Consider the following 22,367-nt stretch of genomic DNA (forward strand, 5'->3'; position numbering starts at 1 on the left):
TACTAATAATTTTATTATAATTATTACTTATAATAATAAAATGATATATTTATATAAAATATAACCACTAAGTACGTACTTTACATATACAAAATTATAAGTTTTTATAATAAAAGAAGCTAAATCACATATTGAAACTGCCGAAGCCAACCAGTATATTACAAAAACTCTCTATTCTGTGGCTTCAATACTCTCCCTAGTTCTCCATGTAATCCATAACCTTATGCTGCTTCAGGAAAAAATGCACTGAAAAGTGGATCAGAACGTTTCTGACAGGACATTGAGTGCATAGTTTGAATTGCTGAAGTAAGTTTTTATAAAAGGCCCTCTAGTCCCCAGGTCCAGTTGTACCTGGAGCCAGGATCTAGGTCTCTGAAGTAAACAAAGGGAAGACACTAAAAAAGGTCATAAAAGCCTCTAAGCAAATGAATTTAATTTAATGTCTACAACATTTTTATTTGTAATGGCAAAAGTTACCCATTGACTGTGACCCTTCTAAACCTGGCAGCTGCGGCTGTAGGACCTCCCTGGCACCATTCTGCCCCTCTCCTCTGAGGACACCTTTGACCTCAGAAAGCCAAGCAGTCCCTGGGCTTGCACCGTGTCCCTCTGGACTGCGGGACACCTTTACTCCTCCTCATTGCAAGAGTTTTACTCAGCTGCATTTCCAGCTTGTCCCAGAGATGTTGTGGCTCCCTGGCAGGAATGTGGCACCCCCAGCCCCAGCTGGGAACCCAGCGAGGTGAAGGCTGATCAGTGCATTCACCACCACGGGGCTCTGCTCGCTACTGAGGTACTTGTTGGCAAGAGCCAGTTCTAAGATGTAAATAACCTTTACACACCTGTCCAAAGTTTTCCTCGTCTATGCAAAACATGAGATCCAGCTCTGTAGGGTCATTCTCCAGGATCCACTTCAGAGAGTTGTAGTATTCGCTATCCTGGGGCAGATCACAATTAGGCAGTTTGAAAATGGGCAATTCGTGCAGAGCTGCAGAAACCCGTGGCCTGTGAGTGCTGGCACGGGTTCAATGGGGGCTTACCACTGATTCCATGTCCTTCAGCGTTATGGGCTTGCCCAGCATCATCTTGTAGAAAGGTCTGATGAAGAAGCCTGCGAGAGAGAGGGGAGCGTTACGTGCCCTGCTCTGCACCTGCACATTCCACAGAGGTACGACTGCTTGAGGGCAGCACCCCTGGCATTTCCTCTTACCTCCTGACTCTAAGTCCTGCAACTGCAACAGCATCATAGCAGCTCAGGTTTATTGAGGCACAGGAAGCCCAATTTTTCAGTTTCTACAATTATCCACTAACTACCCTACTCCACTGACCACCCTAACGTTAATGGCAGAGAGAGCTGGGGAATTGGGCTCAAGGCACACTATCCCATTTAAAATCACTGCTCCTCTCTCCAAGGAGCTGCCTGAAAACCAGGCTGCTGACCTTCCTCTGCTCAGGATTCCTCTGTTTCCTATTCTGCACCAAAGCTCAGGAAAATCTCTCCAAGGAGCTGCCTGAAAACCAGGCTGCTGACCTTCCTCTGCTCAGGATTCCTCTGTTTCCTATTCTGCACCAGTGCTCAGGAAAATCTGATCAGTAATGTCTGCCTGGTGTGAGATTTCAAAATGCAGCAGAAATTGTAATTAAATTCTTCAGCAATAATTTTACATATCAAAATATGCTGCATTTGACCCCCCTAGCTTGGCTGCAGGTTTGCATGGAAATGACTGATACAAATTCCATGCTTCTCCTCCAGAGACCATGCTCATGCTGGCTCTAGAGTTTTAACTTGAGTGGAGAGAGGAGCAAAACTTTGTATGAAACTCACTTGTTGAGTAAGCCACTGTAATTTTGTGAATCACCATTTAAGGCTCAAGAGTGCCAGTCCCAGACTGTCCCCAGGACCCAGGCTCTCAAGCAGGTGCATTTCCTTCCCCAAAGCCCAGTGGCAGCAGCAGAGCAGGAGCAGGACTCACCGTCCAGCAGCTTCCCGTGGTACACGGCCAGGCCGGCCACCCGGCCAATGAACGTGAAGTAGGACAGATGGTCTTCGTTACAGAGACCTGAATTAGGATTAATCTGAAGTGTATAGTTGTCCCTTTTTTGGGGAGAAGAAAAAAAAGAGCTAAAGCACCAAGTCTTTAAATAAGCACACACTCAGATATGTTAATAAATAACTTGTGCTTAGGGACATGTCCCTTCAACAGCGCCATGGGGCTGTGTCCAAGTCCTTTCCAGTCTGCCCCACCACGGAGCCACTGAGGGCTGAAGGGCTGACCCAGCAGCAAACCAAACCCACTGTGAGCAAGAGACACCCTCTCCCCTTGCACTAACAGACTGCTCCAAGATCTTAAGGCTGGGCAGCCCCCATTTTACACTTCTGGGAGGCCACTGCCTGGGAACACCTGTGTTCTGAGCAGTGCTGGAGCTCTGGGCAGCAGAGGAAAGGGGCTTTTCTGTCACATTGGTCCCTTCAGCATTACTGGCCTCAAAAACTGCACTTTTGCTGCCCTGGATATTGTCTGAGCAGTGGAAATGTTTTCTGGGTTCTCAGGGAGAATTCCAGAGGCTCTCTGAAGGGCAGCAGGAACAGGGCAGTGGGGCTGCCCAGAGCACCCCAGGAAGGAGCTACTTCTGCCCAGAGCAACTTTGCCTCTTATGCAAAATGTAAAGTACATCCCTTGAGAATACAAATATTTAATGGACACTTACGTTGCTGAGTATTCAAAGAGACCATAGTAAGGGTTAAACATCTCCTTGGACAAGAGAAAAAACCATTCTCTGGCCACACCTCCATAGTCAAGTCCTTTTTCTGACTCAAATTCAATCCAGAGTCTGGCTTTCAGTACATCAGGTCTCTTCACAGACATGATTCTTCTGTAGGACTCTTCAAAAATGTTATTTCTGTGTAATTTCATCTCAAATCTGTTGGGTATGTCAGCCTGTGTGAAAGAAGATTAGGTTACCCTTGTTAGTCTCAAGAAATGTCTTTGGGTAAATTACTGGTTGACAACAGCCCAGTGCCAGCTCAGAAACCTGGTGTTCCAGTACCCCATGGTTTTATTTCCCAGTTCACAGGCTGAGAGCACGGGGGAAACTGGGCCACTTCAGAACAGTGCTGCAGACTTCTATGGTAAATATTTGATGGAAATGACAAGAAAAGTATCAAACAAACAAAACAAAAAAGGAGAAAGATTGACTGTGTTCTATTTTAAGGGCATTTGCATTTATCTAGAAAAATGTGAGTCTTAAAGATTTAGAAAAGCTTTTTGTTGGGAAACCCATCAAATTCAAACTCTGCTTCGTGTTTTTGGCTCCTACTTGAGCCCCCATGAGCAGCACAATGCAGTGAGCTGGCAGGAGTGCCCTGCAGGTTTTTGGCTCCTACTTGAGCCCCCAGGAGCAGCACAATGCAGTGAGCTGGCAGGAGTGCCCTGCAGCCCCCGAGCTGGTTCTACTCACAGGTTTCTTTAGCTTCTTGCGGAAATAGTCGTACTTCTGCTTGAACTCCCTGGAGTACGGCACTGCCTGTTGGGAGCAGTGGGAGGATGTGTCATTGCTGCTACTCAGCACTTGGGTACCCCACAGCATTCAAAAGGGATGTCCGACCCACACACTGTGCTATGGGCTCCCCCGAACCCACCCATGAGGCACAGCAGCCAGGAGAGATTTAAAAATCCCACAACATGACAGCATTTTACTCTGATCATTTTACTGATGTTAATATGACTTTACTACAGCCATTAAATAATCTTTCTATGTGTTTCCTTTATTTAAACACTATGTGAGATGCAATTGAAGTAATTCTGTTTGTCATGGCACCAGAAATATTATTGGAAGTGTTCAGATGAACCCTTAGTGCCTCTGTGAAACTGATTAGCTCCTGCTTTCTCTTAAAACCAACAAACAAACCACTGCCAGTTGCTCAAGGAGACCGTGACAATTTCATTTCCTTCAAACAAACTTTCTCAAATAGTCTCTCTCATTTATGCTCAGCATTTCTGGGGAGAGGCCTATTAGCAATTTGCACAGTGCTGTGTGTGAGGATCTCCAGTTTTAAATGCCTGATAAATCAGTAAATCCCTCCAAAAGCAACTATGGTCAGAAAGTGACTATTACTGATATTATTACCAAGCAATTGCAATTTAACCCTGCAGCAGGCTCCTCTGCTGTGTCCTGAAACTCTTAAAGGTCCCAAGGACTTATGCAGAATAAAAAGGTACACATGGCACCAGGAAACATCTTGGGATTGGAAGCCTGATCCCTCAGAATACCATAAAATGGCATAAACTGGCATAACCCAGCAGAAGTCAAAGAACCACTCTTTGATATTTTTAAAATTTGATACTGAAGTAAAATGCTGTGTTTATTTTTTTCTAAGGCTGATATTCTGAAACCCCTGTTTATCTGCAGGAGGCTTCATGTCTCTTAAACTGACAGACCCTTTATTTTTGGTCTTTTTTTCACACTTTGAATCTACATAGGCCCACCTCTCTCCTCCCAAGTGTAAAGAGCTTTTCATTGCCCACAGATCCCAAAATCAAAAGAACAGTGTGTCAGCTCAGTAAAATCCTACTGTCAGTAATGACCCAGGAAATGGGTAAATAGGAGCACTTCTCCACCACCCCAAACCCTGGACAATCTGGGAGACTGCCCAGAGCTTGGGTGTGACATTCCCAGCTTTTTCTGACTTAGGAAGTGGACTGGCAGAGCTCCTGCTCCCCAGGCTGCCCACCCCTGATGTGGGGAGCAGGCAGGGCCTGCTGCTGTTCCAGCTGTACCCAGTCAGGGCACTTCATGGAAGATCCCACAGCAGTACTTACTGGGCCCGTGATGGCTGGGTTCTGCAGCCTGGGGTCTTCCCACTGGGTGATTTTATTATCTGCAAATAACAAAAGAAATGATCCCATGGCTTCTCTGGTACCACGCTGTGAATTTCTGTTGGTTTTTTTTTCTCCCTGGCACTGCTCAGGTCTGTCAGGGTTAGCAAAGGCTCGTGTGTCCCCACCCTCCCCAGCTCCAACACTGTTTAGTTGAAAACATTCACTCAAAAACACAGAACTACCCCAGAACCCAGGGAACCTGCACTGCTCTGATGGCAACATCTGCAGGAGTGAGTGAACATGTTCATTTGAACGTGGGCTGGGATTGGAGATGCACAGCCTGCAGGAAAAGGAACCCAGAACTTTTGGCAATGACACCCTAGGTTACTTAGGAAATTTTGCACAGACAGCTGAAGTATCATACTTCTAGATTTGGAGGGAGTAACATTTTTCCTAGACTCTGATTTAATGAGAAGGTAAAGGGAGGCAGAACTGTCCTGTTTTGGTGCAAGAAAATCACCCAGTTGTGACCAATGGAGATGCTGGCAGTGGCACAACACAGCCCAGTTCTTTCCATCTACAGCTTTGAAGAGCACCAGGAGGATGACAGGAAAGGTTCTACAGGACCATGGTGGGACTCCCCTTCCCTGCCTCCAGACAGCTGCTCCTCCCAAGATTCTGAACACGACAGAATCACAACAAAACAATGGTGTTGCAACAATAAGACAATGCTCCAAACCCCACCCCAGGTGCCACCTGCAATGGCGAGGTGTTGGTCACCCTCGGCCTGCCATCCCTCTGCTGGTTACAGACACTGCTCTGGGTTAGGAACTGGGGATCAGGAATAAGGACTGCATTTTCCATGTCTCTAGAACTGGAAAAGCCCTGTAAAGTTTAAATCCCAAGCTGGTTTAAGAGGGACTGGGATCTGAAAGGTGCCATTCAGCAAATGTTAACTGGAGAAAATTCTAAATGATTGCAAGCACATTTCAAGACACTTGATCTATTGGTTAATTTAATAGTAAAAGACTATTTTATTTCCCTTCACACCTTAAAGCTATTTATCACTTATGGGAATGCTGGAGGGCTGCCAGCCTGAGCTCCAGAGACCCCAGAGATGCAGGGAGCAGAGCTGCTGCCAAGGTGGACCCCCAGCCCCACCGTTTCTGTTTGCAACCCCTACACTGCAATTCCCTTCCACAAAGTTCTCTGGTCACCTTCTTGGCACCAGCAGCCACAAACCACAGTGCCAGTTTTCTGGGGAATCAGAGGTGTCAGCTCTTTGCTCTCTGTACTTCAGGGTGTGTGATGACACCAACAAATCTCAGTCTAACTTTCTTTTCAGAGTCCTACAGGGACTCCATATTAAAAATGGTGTTCCAGGGCTACAAGGGTCTGGCATGAACCAGCTCACCTGGAACTGTAGCTCAGGATTCTCTGTCCTATCCCAAGTGGACGTGAATAGCAAACTCATCCTTTTTGAAGAACATTTTCAAAAGTCTCAACATTTTGAAAAATTTCAAAAATTTGAGTCTTCCCACCAATACAATTGTCTGTCATAAAGCAGGCTCTCAGGCCTTTGAGGATTCCCTCTTCTCCCTCCTTTCCAACGGGGCCACTATTTCCCTGAAGTTTGGGACCCCCCTACCAGATACAGAATTCTCACAGCCAGACATTCCCAGTGCTGGTGGCATCAGAAGGGTTACTCCAGGTTGGATTTAGGCACTCCTGTCAATACATCACAGGGTGAGATAGCTCATGACCAGCTGATGGTATTTTTCATGCCCTTTTCAACCCAAATTCTGCTAATTACTCCCATTCTGAGTACCACTTTGCAATTCTCCTTCCCCAGCCTCTTCCTGCACACTGCAGTGGCCATTTGCCAGACTCACTCTGACTTCCCATCCCAGTTCAGTGAGGCCCTCTCCCCTCTCCTGCCCTGCTGCTTCCTGCTGAACTAAGGAGTGCTTCCCTCTAATTCCTTGTGTAAATCACTGATGCATACTGTGACTATCACCATGTGCAGGTGGATGTGGACAGACTTTGAGGGGAGCCCATTCAGTGTATCCGTCCCCCCTGTCCGTGAGTCACTGGTTCAGAAAACGGCTGCAGAATGGTTGTTTTCCCTTCTGATCCCTTCCAACAGGTAGACAGCACGTTCCTGGGAGGCTCCCAGGAATGGCAGCAGTGTGCAGGGAACACCAGTGTCCGTGGAAGGTAAGAGCCCAGGGAGCCAGGGAGAGGGGTTCACTGTCACCCCCAGCCTCTGGTACCAGTAACACGGGGGTGCTGCATCAGTACTCAGTGCTCCTGGGCCCTGTGCACAGCAGAGGGGCTGAGCTGGCTGCAGGGGACTTTGGCACTTTCTCCCAGGGATGAGAAAAACAGCTCAAAAATAGGACAAACAGCACTGGAGAACTATGCAGCAGAGGTACAAAACGTAGCAGGGAAGCAGGACCTGACCAGCAGCTGACTCTGTCAGACTTGTCCTGCTGGTTTCCTGTCCTGGCAGTGGCACAGCCCCTGGCCCTCCAGGCCCCCAGCCCAGCCACCACAGCAGTGCTCAGGCACCAGGCTGGGACCAAAGGGACATCTGCTGGAAACAGGCAGCATTACCAAAAGCTTCCCTGAACTTTTGTGAAAAATGCTGTATAAGAAGCTAAATCCACTCAGATCAAAAGAGACTAGAGGGAGAATTCAGATGCACATAAATTTTGCTTCCTAACAAATTCTTTGAGGAATTCTAATTAATGTATGACTTTAACATTCCATTTTAGAGACTTACACATGCTCAAATAGCTTTAGGAGACTGAAAAATTAAAGAGTTTTAAAAGATTGGGAGGCTCAGCAGTTACACAGGTGTTTTAAATGGGACACCTTTATCCTGTGACTCTTTAGTGGCAGCAGTTTAGAATCATTGGCCATAGTTATATTTCCAGATCTCTGTTGGCAAAAACAATTACAGAAGGGATAAAGGAGAATAGCTCTGTACTGAAGTTTGGAAGAGGTTCATCGGGTGCTCAACATTATTTCTGATGTTTAGTTAAAACTATTTATACCATTTCAAAATTGGTATTACTTCAGAGGCAGTCTTTTAACAATGACTTAATATTGTCATCTCCAAGGCCGAGCGTGGGAGTCTGTGATACTGAGGGACAGACCTAGTTCTGTCAAACACGGGTAAGTTCAGGTTTAACTCTCTGTGCACGCTCCTCTGATGGTTATGAGAGTTAGCTATGGCTGTGAAGAAATTATTATAAGAAGACCCAGCCCAGCCTTTGTGGGCTGTTTTGTTTCCAAACACCAACAAAACTCACACAGCAGTTCTGAGATGCTCTAGGAAGACAAATCTACAATGAAACATCACTTACACTAAAACTCCACTAACAGAACTGGAGGATATTAATGGGCTGGTGCAGTTTCACATGCTCTAAATAGGAAATAAGATCAGAATCAGCACTGCCACAGACCTGAAAGCAGAGGAAAGTACTTCTCAGTGCTAATTGCTCCACTGCCTATGTGTGGAGCTGTGGCTACAGGATCTTTTCTCATCTTATTTTCTATTCCTAGTTTATATTTTAATTTATTAAGTGCAAATAAGCCATGGGATCATCAACAACAACAACAACAAATCCAAAATATCAACAAGAACAAAATAAACCACAGAGAGGAAATGTTAATGCTTCACAAGTCAGAGAGGGACAAAGCTTGATGAGCCAATTAAAGCAAGCTTCCAGTGAATGTACAGTACCGTAGGAGGGCACTAAGTCTCTGGTATCAATGTCTCCACATATCAACACCTGGCTTCCTAAATGAAGAGTAAAATCACAAAGCTTTCACTTCAATACTTAGTACCTCCCTTTGTCTATTTGCTCTAGTACCTGAGTGCTTACTTACTATGGTCTATATAAAATGTTCTTCCATCCAGGTGTATTCTTTCCTCCCAGCCAGGCTGGAAATGGGAAATAAAGACAAAGAAATGAGAGAGTAAGTGAAATAGTATCAGTCTCACACAGCCTGAAGCAGTGCATTGCTCACACCTACCGGACTTGTCTCAAAGATGCTCATGAGGTAGGAAACCCCAGTGACCAGATACATGATGGCAAGGCCACAAATGCAGGCAGACTCAGACCTAGCTCTTAGATAGGTGACTGCATGCTGTGCAGGGAATACTTTTCATAGTGGAAACCTCTTGCCACCCATTTCCTCTGTGAGCAAACAATCACAGAGAACAGATGGTCCATCGTGGCTTAGCTGGAAAGTTTCTGCTCCTCCTTCTGAAAGCCATGTGGGTTACTTACTGTAAATGTGTAACCCAGGCTCCCTGTACAGTGGGACAAGAATGTCCTAATCTAGTCCTCAGTGCTTCCCTTTTCATCCCTTCCCTTTTCTCACGTCCCAGGCGCCTGCAGTGCAGAAAGGAGAGCGGATGGCAGGCTGTAGGGACAGGCAATGCTGGCCAGCCTGGCTGCCAGAAAATACAGAGGAGAAATTATTTCACTTCAGTCTTGTTGGAGAAACTTGTGTTAAATTCTGTAGCCATCCCAACCTCGCTCCAAAGCAGGAGGTTTAACTGAGGTGAAATCTGTTACTAACAATCTGTTGCTAGTGACAGGTCAGGCTACCCTGGTTTCAGTGCATGTTTCACCCCTTGCAGTTAACAGAGCAAATTGTAACTGGGCCTTCAGTGCCTCCAAGGGTAACACACGCCCCGTGTACCTGGATAACTGCAAGAGCACAGCTGCTTCCGAAAGCCAAAGAGCATTCCTGCTGCTGTGACCAGGAATGTGTCAGCTTTCACACACTACTCTCTACCTTTAAGGGCTGGAGTATTTTAAAAACAAAGCAAAGCTCTGCATTTGACATGTCTGTAAATCCCCATTATACTTTGATTACAAGTATGACAAAACTTCTGACATTAAATTGATGATTTGCTCTGCAAAAGATGGAGGTTACATTGAAAAAATCAAAATGTATTCTGATTTCTAAATGCTAGAATATGCTGGTGCACGGATAGAGCTTGCTTGGCACAATCTGCTCTGTTTTTCCTAAGCAGTGATTATGATTATCTAAGAGCACAGTCAGACACAGCCCAGGTGAGAGTGTGCAAAGCTCAACACTTCAGTAGAACAAAAAAAGGCCATGAGTTAGAGCCTTCTGGGCTGGCTCTGGAGGGCCTGAGCAAGCCCCAGGGCACAGCAGGGCTCCAGAGCCTCCAAGAAGAGCAGCAGCAGCCTGTGCCCAGAGCAGAGCCCTGGGACAGGAGGTGTAGGTTAGAACACAGGCACAGCATCACTTACAGGAAGAGGGCCCAGATCATTGGGGTTCAGAGACGCTTTGGATCTCAAATGCACCGGAAACTTCAGCCGTGGATCCTCCTGGAACACAGGAATGCAACTGTAAATCCAACAGATCAAGGCAGATCTGCAAAGTCAGGCAGACTTATCTGGAAATCCTCCTACGTTACAGTTATTCTTTTCGGAGAATACAACAAAACATGCCTTATTAGGATTTCTACAGTGCAATGAATTTTCCAGTGCTGAGTGATTTAGGGTGATGTAAGATCTGACTCCATTAAATGTGTGCTATGTCCAGGGATATGCTTCAAAAACCACAGGCCTGTTCTTAGGATGCCTGCACTCTACAAGGCCTTTTACATCCACACGCACATTTTTGGCTCTTAAAAACACAAAGACAAGTGCCATGCAGAAACAGGGGCATGCAGCAGGAAGACAGAGATGGGACCGTGGCCCTGGGGCCTCGGCCGGAGCGCCCTTACCCAGGTGGTGGTCTTGGTGTTGTGGTCAATGAAGAAGGGGCGGCCGTTCGGGGCGATGCGCATCTCCCAGCCTGGGGGCAGGAAGCTCTGGGCCCCCTTGTGCTGGGGCTTGGGGGAGTTGTAGGGGGACGGCTGTGGGGACTGGGGGTTGGACAGGGTGTCCTTCACCGCCCTGCGCACCGGAGAGTCCTTCATGCCCTGCGGGGAGGAAACGGCGCCATTGCACACACGGCACTCGGGGCTGCCAAACCAACCCAACCCGGCCTCACAGCAAATAGCTTTTCTTTCCACATGGAATTAATACCAGAACTAAATGCTGGGACTGATTTAGTAGAACTTAACTTGCTCTATCTGTGCCTTCTAACATGCCCAGTCTTTTGCTGTAAAGGACATGGTGCTCCGTGCCTTCCCCTGCAATGACAATGTCCCCAGTATTTACACCTGATTGTACCTTCCTCTGCATCTGCCCTGGACATGTCCACATTTCATTTTACCAAGGAAAAGACAAAAGCAGTGTTTTGTGCTTCAGGGGCAATATAACTCATCTACAAGAAAGCCTGTAAGTGCAAGGCTGTGTGAGCCACAGCTCTTCAAACTCTTAAGCACGAAGAGGAAATCTGAAGAACTGGCTCTCTTCAGCACAGCCACAAGTAGGTGAGACGAGAGTCTGAACCACACCACCACAAGTCAAACACACACAGGCTTGGATTGCGCAGGGAGTCACTTCAGCTATTCCTTAGCCACGCCACAGTGAACATCAGTCCACGGCACCTGGAATTCCTTGGAAAGAGACTCAGAAGCAATGCAGCGAGCAGAGCAGGAGCAGCCGGCAGGGCTCACCTCGAGCGGCGCTGACAGCGTGACGGTGGGCGAGCTGAGGCTGCGGGGCCGCCGGATCTGCGGCTCGCTCAGGTGGTTGCTGCTGCTCGTGCCCGGCCCCACCATGCCGTCCTCGGCGAGCTGTGCAGAGCAAAGCCAGGTCACAAACGTCACAAACGCTGCCCACGCGTAGGACACGGTAAAACTGATGGCATTGTTATCATCACTACTGTTCTTAACCAGATTTCCTTAAAGGCCATCGAGGGTATTTAATGTAATTCCACTGGAAGGGCCAAGAACCTACGGTTCTATTAATGGCTCGAGCCAACTTTCACATTTAATCCAAAGAACACATCTGCCTCCTTTTAACAGCTCTTCTGCATCTCTGGAAATTCCTTTTCCTGCAGCACTCAACTTAACCTGTGCCTTGACATAATTGAAAGAAGTAACCAAAACCATCCCAAATTATTGTAGCTGTTACTGATACATCTGTATTGTCATGACAATGATTAGGATATTTCCTTTCAATTTCAGATTTCTGGAAGCTGCCCCAGCTGAATGACCCTCAGGCAAGCCAAGTGCTGGCTCCCAGGAAGCAGCAGGGTACCTGCATGATGGGCCGTGTCCACGTTGTGGTCCGGTTGTTGTGGTTGACGTAGTAGGTGCGGCCCTTGGCGTCCTTGCGCTCCTCCCAGCCCGAAGGCAAGCCCGGCGTGGTGTGCACGTAAGCCACGGAAGGCTGCTCAGGCAAGAAATCATTGAATTCTTATTTCATATTAGATAAAAAAACCTTTACATTTTAAACTCTGTTGTTTGTAAAAAAAAAAAAGCAACTTGTTAACTTACACTCTTCTTAATCACAACCACATGGAAAAATTACTTAGTGCACAACTTTGTCATAATTCAATGTCACATCCATGTCCCTAAACCATGCCAGCATTTGAGTACAATTGCAGCATTTTGAGAAATGTTGAGAAAATTTGGGACAAAAAGATGTTAGTTTTCATTCAATAGCTGTATTTCATTCAACACATGGCTGCTTTTTTAAAAAAAAAGTTCCTCATTGTACAAGACCTAAATGTCCCCCCATTTTATTTAGATAGTGCTTGATAAAGAGTTTTATTACCGTTGGCTCCTCTCCCCCTGTGACAGTTGAAGAACGAGCTCTCCTAGAGGGACCATTCTGCTGTTAAATGATAATTAATGTTACACAGATTTACTGAAGAAGGTCACAGGTTACTGTCACATCTTTAGGAGCAAGGCATCAGACTCATTTGCCAAGAGAGAGCAGTTAGATGGCTAATAGCAAACCTGGAAGTCAGAATCCCAGAGGAGCGCTGGTTTAGGAAGAACGTGTACTCAGTTGCCAGGAGAGAAATGATCATTAGCTCAGGAAGGATGAGATGTGGTTAAGCTCAGGTACAGTGATGTTTAGGGCAATGTCAGGGCTGCTGACTTGACCAAGTGCTCAGGAAATGAGTGTCCCTCCAGAAGCAGGAGAAAGGCCCCTCTCTCTCTCCCCAGCCCACGCCCAGCCCCTGGCATGCTAAACCCAGCAAGAAAGCAGCACAGCAGCCCCTGTTCCCCCTGCAGCCAGGCACAGAGCTGCACTGGGAGCCACCCCAGAGCCAGGGACATGCTTCAGCTACACTAAATAACTGCTACAGCACGGGGAAAATCCAGCCAAGAGAAAACCTCTGTGGCTTCTGGAAATGTTCACCCAAGAGCAGCAGAGAGAACAAGCAACACAGACACACCAAACTTCTTGGTATGCACAGGTTTTCTATTTGCAGATTCATATGGGACATATTTATAACTTTTAAAAAATGAAGAAAAAACTCTTGGAAGAAAAGTATAATCTTTTGAAAGATTCTTTTGCAATCTGACCAGTTTTATTCAAAAGCACACCTAGCACACTCCTATTTTAAGTGGTCTCTGTACCTACTGCTGAGAGGTGGCAGAGAGAACAAACCTGCCACCTTTGCAAGCCTCACACGTGGGCTGTAGGAGAGGCACCACGTTCTGTCAGCTGGAGCACAGTGTGCATGGTTCTGACAGGAGAGAGAAGCTTTGCTTACAAAACATCTTTGTATCTTTTCCTGTTTGAACAATCTCCTTAAATAAACCTGCAGAAGTTGCCTCCTTTTCACTACAACCAGGCAAAACACCAATCCTTTGAAATTTTAGACAGATTTTTATATTGCAAGTAAAATCACCTTATGGGCCACAGAAATATGTCTGTTATCAGAGTCCTGTGGCTGCTCCAGTTCCAGGCAGAGCTGGCTCTCCTGCTCTCTCCTTCCTCAGCTGGGAACAACCCTTGAAGGAGTTTCTCCACTGGAGAGAAATTCAAACTCTTTATCATGTGCCACTGAGTGCACATAGGAGTGCAGTAACCTAAATTTCCAGTCTAAACAACTGAGGAGAGGGTGACTTACTCAGGCTCCAAACATTTTCCTGTGTCAGGAATGTCCTCTTTTTTTAGCTCACATCAATTTGGTTTGGGACAATTTGGTTTGGCCCACCTTGGTCACTGGTCTGTGCCTGACTGGAGCTGGCCCAAGGCAAGGTGTTACTCAGAGTGAGAGGATGTGCACCCAAAAAGGAAGGAGCTCTGGCTTACCAGGGACAACTGGGACTGCTCGGCGACGGCGTCTGTCACACTGCAGGACCTCAGCCGTGAGGAAGGTTCTCTTTGCTGCAAGGAAAAAAACAGAAAGATGTCTCCACTTTAGGGTGTCTTAAAACATGAGGTTTATTCAGAAAATTCAGTAATTACAGGCACTAACCTCTGCAGCAAACAATTACCAACTTCTGTTTTACCACAGAGTGGTATATCCCATTTCTCTACTTCCTACATACTTAAAAAAAAGGGCTCATCCATTTTCCTTAAAGGAGAAATGCCAACATGATTGAACTCATGAATTATTGAAAAAAATAAAGCATTAAGAAATATATCCAAAAATCAAATTATTTTGGATGAGAGCTCAAAGTCTTAAAAAATAATTTACTTTAAAATTTATGGTATTTCCTTAAAAAAAAAATCTGTTTCAATCTTCCTCTTTGCCACTAACTTTTGAATTAGCTGTGTCTTTTCCCAAGACACATCTTCATGATTGTGAACTAGAAACAAAAGCCCCCTAAAAAAGCAGAGGCACATCACGTCTGACACGACACTGTAATTCCTGCCCACCAGCCCAGCTGGGCACTCCAGGGCTGAGCAGTGTTTAGGAAAACACAGCACTGACACATCTGCAGTAAAACCAGTGGTGCTACTAAACCTGCAGCTCCCAACACAAGGCCAAGTGCCTCTGCACGCAGACCCAGGAGAGCATCAGAGCTGTCACTGGGAGCTCCAGGTGCCGCTGCCATCAGGCAGAGACCAACTGCACTGGCTCTTTGGGAAAAATGCACCTAATCAGACTCTTCCTGATGAGAACAACAGTATTCATCTTTTGAACTGCAGAGGTACCTTGAGAGCATCGTACTAAGAATAAAAAATAAATAAGAGCATGATGCTCTGTTTAATATTTACAATTATTTTTGTAATCAAAGAGACAAAACATTCCCCCGGTTGTCCATGCATTATCCTGATTTTTAATGGCATCTGACTAATGGATAACACAAACAGAGAGACCATTTTTTGTTTTTCCCTTTCCTTTGGAAATTCCTAGCTTGATACCCTCGACTCTCATCTAGTTTGTTTCACTAAAGGTCTAACAGTAGCAGAGTCTGAAGTTAAACTCACACAGAACTCTTGAAATCTGAACAGAGGAATTCTGTTGTCTGAAGCAGTTTGCTTACTGGTGAAGCAGTTTTTTGGAAGGGAATTTTAACCACTTGTTCAGGTTTCCCTGAGCCCAGCAGTCACTCCCCATGCATGAAGTGACTCAGGCTATGCTAAAGAAATGCACATTTCTGCACTAGAGCTTTACAGATGGCACGTCACGTACAATCAAAGAGCCAAGTTGTTCCCCATTGGAATCAGGAGTGACCTGGAGTCTTCTGCTCAGCTCCTCAGACAGCTCCTGAGGACTGGTCCGGGACACCGGAGATGCAGGAGGAGGTGGCAGTGACAAGCTCAAGGAATCCCCACTGGCACTTGCCTCCTCTGAAATGGTTTCCCAAGGCTAACAAAAGAGAAGAAACTAAGTTCAGGTTTTATAAAGACCGAGTCTTCTTTCCCTTTGCCTTCTGTGTGATCATCTCACTGTGTCCAACACACAAACAACGGCTTCTCTTCCCCCTAAATCAAGGCACCACAGAAAACTGAAGCACAGGGCAGCTACAGCCAGTCCACCTGCCTTTTTTTTATCATTTATTCCACTGTTGTTTGGAGCAGAATATCAAAGTGTTTCTATCAGTGTATATAAGACAAGCAATTTGGAATGATAAATGTTTCTCCCAGCATTTCCGTGGGACTCAGTGCTGTCCAGAGGCCACCAGGCAGCTGCAGCTGCACAGGACCCTGGCAGTGTGCCTCTGGCTGCACTGTCATTGTGCTGCTGGCATCTCCCCAAGGCAATGTCCACAAAGGCCGTGCAAAACCACGGCTCTGTGGGCTGGGTGGTAATTAGCTCACACGTGAGAAGCAGGGCAGCTCCAAGTTTAGTCAGCTCCTCAAGCCCAAGGCTTGGGCATACCTCAGGAATGTCTCCACTCTCCACAGGCTCTGGCTCCAAATCCTCGCTGATGTGGCGCCGAGAGCGGAAGCGCCTGTGAGCTGCCTCTTGGTTTATCTGTCTGATATTGTTGTCTGACTCGGATCCCACGTCGCTGCAGGGGGAACCCAGCACGGGAAGGAGAAAAGAACAAGAAAATAACCCAAGTTTAACTAAGCCCCCCATTTTGTGCATTGCCTTCAAAACCTCGGTAATGCTTTTGACTATAAAAATCATTATTCATGCACGTAGCAAGCTTCATAATTAGGAGACTGTTTAATCCCTCAGCTGAAAGAAAATAAAACTGGAAGCACTTCACAAATATCACAGAACACCAGGTTGGGAAGGACCTCAGGGGTCATCTGGTTCAACCTCTGCTGGCAGGGAAACCATGGCCTAGACAAGATGACCCAGCACTCTGTGGAGCCCAGCCTTGAACGTGTCCAGTGCAAGGGGGATCCAGCACTTCCTTGGACATGGCTTAGCAGTGACCTTGGCAGTGCAGGTTAAATACATGATCTCACTATAACTCCTAACACTGTCAGTTACTCACACTCTGTAAAATATAAGCTTGCCACAGCTTTCTAAATCTAATTTTGAGAAGATATTGCCACAGAGCTCTCTGACAGCACATCCTGGGAATGAAGCCTATTCACAGAATAATAACCAGGATCTCCTCAAAGCTAATCTGTTCGATTTCATTGAAACTTAGCAGAGTTGACTTTTTTCCTTACCTCTTCAACAGTCTCTATAAACAAAGCAATTTACACCTGATAAATTATCTACTGAAAATTCCTTATCTGTCTCCTAACATTCTAAGGTGCTTCCTTAACGCACTGCCTTCCCTGGCATCCCAGAGCTCCTGGAATTTCCCAGAATACTGAGTGTCTCTGTGATCTGCTGGGGGCAAGTCTCTTTCAGGCATAAACAAAGCACGCTCTCCTTTGTGCCGCAAGCCTCAGCCCGGCTCTCCACCCCAGCCAGCCCCAGCTGCTTACACGAGGCTGGGCCGGTGCCACTGGGTGCTCCTGTTGTTGTGGTTCACGTAGTAGGTCCGCCCCAGGTTGTCCACCTTCTCCTCCCAGCCGGGGGGCAGCGGAGGAGGCGGCAGCTCCTCCTGCCGCTGCGAGGCCGCATCGCCGGAATCCACCACGTCCCAGCCGTGCTGAGGAAGGAAGGAAAAAACCTCTGTGGTTACAGTGTGCACCTCATCTCGATGAGAAAAGAGCTAAACTCCCATCACTTTGTTGAAGAGGGATTTCCAGAGGTGGCTGGGTGGTGGCTTGGTGCCAAAGAGAACCAACTGCCAACTCTGTTTCCAGGGCTTTATCCTTCAAGTGCAGCTGACTCTACAATTTTTCTTGACTCCTTCCTTGAGGATTCAGCCTTACCTCAGAGTCATCCCTCTGATCACTATTTTCTTCCTCTTGGCCACCATTTTTGGGCATATACGCCATCTTCAGTCTCAAGAAACCCTTCACACGAGATTTGTGGCTACAAGACAAGGAGATACATTGCATTTAAGAACTCTTAAACAATTGCAAATAAAAAAATCATGAAGTAAGAAATGTTTTAAAGTCCTCAAATGTTTTAAAGTTCCTTCATCTCACCTTCTTGGTCTGAGGAGGAAATCCTTAAATGTGTACGGCCTCTCCATGGTTGGGTCTTCTGTCTGCAAGCAGTGGAAAAAATGGTAAATTAAAGGGCTTGCCCACAAGTCCAGCCACATAAAGAACAGTCACACATCAGGCTGACAGACTACATCTCTGATTTCCACTGAATCCTAAGTTACCTAAAGGAATCTTGAAAACTTTCTATTCCTTGAGAATTTCAGCTTTCTTACCAAGTAAGTCACATCCTTCACATGTGCAAACACACAGCTGCTGGGGGCAGAGCATTTGCCACCACAAGGAGTTCCTGATCCTTCCCTTGCAGCTTTCCACTGTTACAGTTTATAACCCAACACCTCCAGATCAACCATAACAGATACATCTAAACAAGCATCACAGCGCAAGTCATGACAAAGAAATTCTTCTCCTACAATAACATTTATCAATAGCAAGAAGTCAAAATCAGACACAAAAAGCCAGTTATGCTCAACTGACATAACTGGCATATGTTAAGATTAACATGCACAACATTTAAAAAATATTAACTACATTCAGCCAGTGTTAGTCATCCAAAACAGTATATAATATCAAAAATGTTTGTACCAAGGCTAATGCAATCACTGTATATACATACACATATATATTTATTCCATTTATAAATCTATAAACACAAATTGCACTTAATTTAGCATCTAATTTTGCAGCCCATGCAGAATCCTGGCTGCTGGGGGGAAACTAGACAACTTTACAGAATTACAGAACCAGTTTTACACTGAATTCCTCCATTAATTAAGAAACAGAAACAAACATTACCACCTTCAAACTGAACACCTCAAATGTCTATTGACAATAAAATGATTCAGACCCTGTGTCAATTACTTTCAATTGATTGCTATTGAACTCTTACTGTTGGCAAAGAATTCAATTTCAGCTAAAATAATGAACAGATAACAGTTCTGGCAGCCTTTTGGCTTTTCATGCATTTGCTGAAGCAAAGCTGCTCTCATGAAGCTTTTTTTGCACAGAAGGTGCATCCCCTTCCATGCACAGCTGATGCATCTCCCTGTCCCTGCACAGGTGAGGCTTGGCTGTCCACAACAGTTTATTTTAAAGCTCTGCTGGGATCGTTTGCTTTAACAGAAAGTGCCATCAGCTGTGCACAGCCCCAGGGGTTTCCAGAGATCTGGTGCTTACCGGGAGGTGACTGAGCGGCACATCCACCTGGCCCAGGAAGTCGTCTCTGGTCTGTCACACAGAAATAAACTTACATCAGAAAAGCAAAAGTAATAAACATCAATCTAGTTGCAATGAGACAAAAATAAAGATGGTTGAGTACCACTATTTTAGGAATCACTGGTTTCTACCCCATTATTTGTTGTTGTAATTCCTTTGCCTCAGCACAGTATTTCTCGTGACGCTCCAAACAGGCTCCTGAGCCCACAGCACACGTGGTGGTGCTGCCACACGTGGTGGTGCTGCCACACGTGGTGGTGCTGCCACAGGTGGTGGTGCTGCCACACGTGGTGGTGCTGACACACGTGGGGGTGCTGACACACGTGGGGGTGCTGCCACATTCTGCCCGGGGAAGCCACCAAGACCAACCCAGAGCCCCCCACACACAGAGAAGCCCCAGGTGGTTTCCTGTTGAAGGGGGACAGGTCCAAGCCTTCCTTCACGGCCTGACAGTCCTATCCCAACCCACGGTGGGAGCAGCTCAGCCAGCAGGGTCAATCCCAGCATTTGGGTCTGGACTGGGAAATGCTGGCAGTGGCTGAGGCCAAAGGAAAGGATGCCCGTGGCAGATGGGTGCTTGTGTGGGACCTGGGCCCTGTGCTCGAGGGACACCTGGGACTCGCTGGGGCAGGAGCTGTCACCACCAAGCAGTTGTGTTCTTCCAAACCCAACCAGCTACCAGGGAACGCAGCTTCTCTTCAGATACTGTTTGTGACACCAGATACCAGCCCCAGTGATTCCCAAATAACCTGCTGCCTATTTATAACCACGCTATGCACGGAATTCCAGGAAGTGCATGCTGCTGCTGCACGGCCAAGTTTACATATTTCTCATAGCAGAGCATTAAGTTTAATATTAAAATTCATATTTTATAGAATAACCTCATAAGAATTCTGTTTCTACTACAAAGATAGGATGGTGTTTCGTGGTCCCCACAGAATGGACACACCCTGCTGTGCTGGATGCTACAGAACAACACAAAAAGCATTAAGGAGACCATGGTTTTTCCAATTTTAAGTAAAAAACAGGGAGTAGATTTTTCATTACAGAATTTTGACTATTAATCTTCTTCCTAGCAAATACTAGAAAAACCTGGTAGCATGCCCCGTTTTCAGGGAATTAACATATTTTCCCCTTAACACTGGCAAATGCCAAGTACTTGCCACCTCCTGCTTCAGTACAGTCACTCCAATAACAACCACTCTGAACAAACACACACCTATTGCTACATCTCTTCTTGCAGTTGTTAGCTCAAGAAAAATACAACTCATGGACACAGGAAATGTTCAGGTAGGTTAGAAACAGCCTCAAAGAGCCTGAACCAACAAAATGTGTTTGTAGCTTACAGTGGAACTGGAAACCCCTCAGCCCAGCCAGCTCTGTAAGCAGAATTACTCCCTCATCTAATTCTGCATGCATATGGTCACCTTTGCCAGAACTAGGGCTCTTGTAAAACTCAGCCTTCATGTAACACTTGACTGTACACATACATCTGTAAGAAAAGGGGCAGAGGCTAGCATATTAATATTAGTATTCAGTATTTCTATCTGTGAAAGGAATTTTCTCTTGCAAGCCTCCACAGCTCTAAAATTTAGGCATTCTCACTTTGGGGCTTCCTGCTTCCAGCAAAGGCACCTCATGAGCCACAGGAACCTTTTCTGCTGCCTTCTTTTTCCATTTCTCATTATGTTCTCTGTATTCTTCACACATATATTTGTAACTCTGTCACCTATCATATTAGTAGCTAAATTTCCCGGTACTTTTCCATGGCCTTTCCCTAAACAGAAAGACAAAACAAATTCCAGAGCTCCAAGCCCCAGGAGGTACAAGGCTCCAGTACTATCTTGGCTCTTCCTGGGAATCAAGGCTGAGAACAACCCTTCAAGAAATATTTTCATTGACAAAGTACAGCTAGTGCTGAAGGGGGGCTCCAGAGAAGGGGCTTGACTAGGGGGGGAAACTGCAACACCACTTGTCCTCCTAATTGGTGCTTTTTATCAATTCTGCTAATTTCCTAAAACCTATAAAGATGTACTCAGCCCTGGGGGGGAGGTAGGCTTTTGTGGACATCTTTCCATAACTGCTCCTGAAGGCCTTCAAATAAAGATCTCCTTTCATATTACCTCCTTACTGAAATTATTTCCAGGTTGGAAAAAGGCAACAATAACAGTGTCTGCTTTGAGAAACTCTCTGTCACTAAAATCCACAGACTCACCCAAGGCACCAGCCTACTCAGCTGTTCATTATCACACTTCTAACTCCTGCTCCAGTCCGATCCCCCCAGACAGTGAGTAATCCCTTCTCCACCACAAAGGCACAGGATGCAGATGCTCACCTTGAGTAGGACTTTCTCAACCAGAAGGAGTGACCCCTCAAATGCCATTGCTCCCTCAGTATTGCTCCTGTCCCACCTGGAACGTGGCCTCTGTGTGGGCAGCAGCACAAGCACGCACAGGCAGGGGTGAGGCAGGGCTCAGATGCTTTGTTAGAGTCTTACTGCAAAGCTCAACTATAACAAAAGCTATCCCAAAATTCCCTAATTAGCCCTTAACACTCAGAGCAATTTTACCAAGTTTCAGCATCCCCTGGTCCATCTGTTGGGTTGGTTTAGCACATTTGTTGTGGAAGAGGAGAAAGTCAGACACCGTCCTATTTTCCAAGGAGCTCTCTTGAAATGAAAGGTAATCACTGCAGTGTTTTGGCAGACATAAACACCCATCTGTTCAGGAAACCCAAATCTGTCCAACCACCTCGCTCATTCATGCATTGCTGCTGTGGGAAAGCAGCACCAGGCTCACACACACCAGGCATGGCAGGTGTTCTGGGCACGGAATTTTCCAGAGGGTGTGAGGGACCCCTCACACCTGCGCAGACACTGCAATGAAACCTGGTCATCGCTGCATCCCAAGAACAGCCAACACCTCACTGTCCAGTGAAAGGCAATGAAAAAACCAAGGAAACACTTCATTAAGTGTAATCACTTGTTGTCATCATATTGCAAAGCTCTCATTCTTCCTCGGAGATTTCTCATCGACAGCTCCTCACAGCACTGACTCCTTCTTCACAGCCAACAACTCCAGCTCTTCACAGCACAGCCAACAAACCCCATCTCTCTCCTCAACCAGCTAACCCTCTCTTTTGGACACAGCTGTGGCCTATTAAGGGCAGGCCTGCTCCTAATCTTTGGTGATTAGTACAGCTGCAGCTCCTCAGGTGTGAGACTGCCTTCTGCACTATATTTTCTTACATTCTGTCCCTCCACAGTCAGTGACTGAAAAAGCTTCAAAAACCAACAGAACTACTTGGCAATTCTAACTTGTGCCAAACACCTCAGCATGTGAAACAACTCCCTGTTCATCTTAGGAGACTGAGGTGGCAAGGTGACACTCCCAAGCCAAACGTACATAAAAATTAGGCTGCAGTTTGGTGCCTGTCCAAGCTGCAA

General features: G+C 46.2%; 1 protein-coding gene across 9 annotated transcripts in view; it reads right to left on the minus strand.

The window, feature by feature from the left end:
* Positions 1 to 22,367, minus strand: part of NEDD4L (NEDD4 like E3 ubiquitin protein ligase) — an 83,805-nt gene that overhangs the window by 4,329 nt on the left and 57,109 nt on the right. For 5 of the 9 annotated variants that reach the window (XM_059847761.1, XM_059847763.1, XM_059847758.1 and 2 more), the window contains 20 exons: positions 18,884 to 18,934; positions 17,690 to 17,751; positions 17,471 to 17,573; positions 17,078 to 17,244; positions 16,062 to 16,194; positions 15,372 to 15,548; positions 14,042 to 14,116; positions 12,545 to 12,604; positions 12,026 to 12,157; positions 11,440 to 11,559; positions 10,600 to 10,797; positions 10,121 to 10,198; positions 8,718 to 8,772; positions 8,572 to 8,628; positions 4,821 to 4,879; positions 3,460 to 3,525; positions 2,710 to 2,939; positions 1,974 to 2,095; positions 1,041 to 1,111; positions 843 to 938 (listed from right to left, as the gene is read on the minus strand). In XM_059847761.1, the coding sequence (XP_059703744.1) occupies positions 843 to 938; positions 1,041 to 1,111; positions 1,974 to 2,095; positions 2,710 to 2,939; positions 3,460 to 3,525; positions 4,821 to 4,879; positions 8,572 to 8,628; positions 8,718 to 8,772; positions 10,121 to 10,198; positions 10,600 to 10,797; positions 11,440 to 11,559; positions 12,026 to 12,157; positions 12,545 to 12,604; positions 14,042 to 14,116; positions 15,372 to 15,548; positions 16,062 to 16,194; positions 17,078 to 17,244; positions 17,471 to 17,573; positions 17,690 to 17,751; positions 18,884 to 18,934 (2,112 nt within the window). The remainder of the gene's footprint in view (positions 1 to 842; positions 939 to 1,040; positions 1,112 to 1,973; positions 2,096 to 2,709; positions 2,940 to 3,459; positions 3,526 to 4,820; positions 4,880 to 8,571; positions 8,629 to 8,717; positions 8,773 to 10,120; positions 10,199 to 10,599; positions 10,798 to 11,439; positions 11,560 to 12,025; positions 12,158 to 12,544; positions 12,605 to 14,041; positions 14,117 to 15,371; positions 15,549 to 16,061; positions 16,195 to 17,077; positions 17,245 to 17,470; positions 17,574 to 17,689; positions 17,752 to 18,883; positions 18,935 to 22,367) is intronic. The other 4 variants (XM_059847756.1, XM_059847759.1, XM_059847757.1 and 1 more) reach the window with 4 other exon arrangements.

The sequence above is a fragment of the Haemorhous mexicanus genome, chromosome 5 (assembly GCF_027477595.1).
Source record: "Haemorhous mexicanus isolate bHaeMex1 chromosome 5, bHaeMex1.pri, whole genome shotgun sequence".
Lineage (NCBI taxonomy): Eukaryota > Metazoa > Chordata > Aves > Passeriformes > Fringillidae > Haemorhous > Haemorhous mexicanus.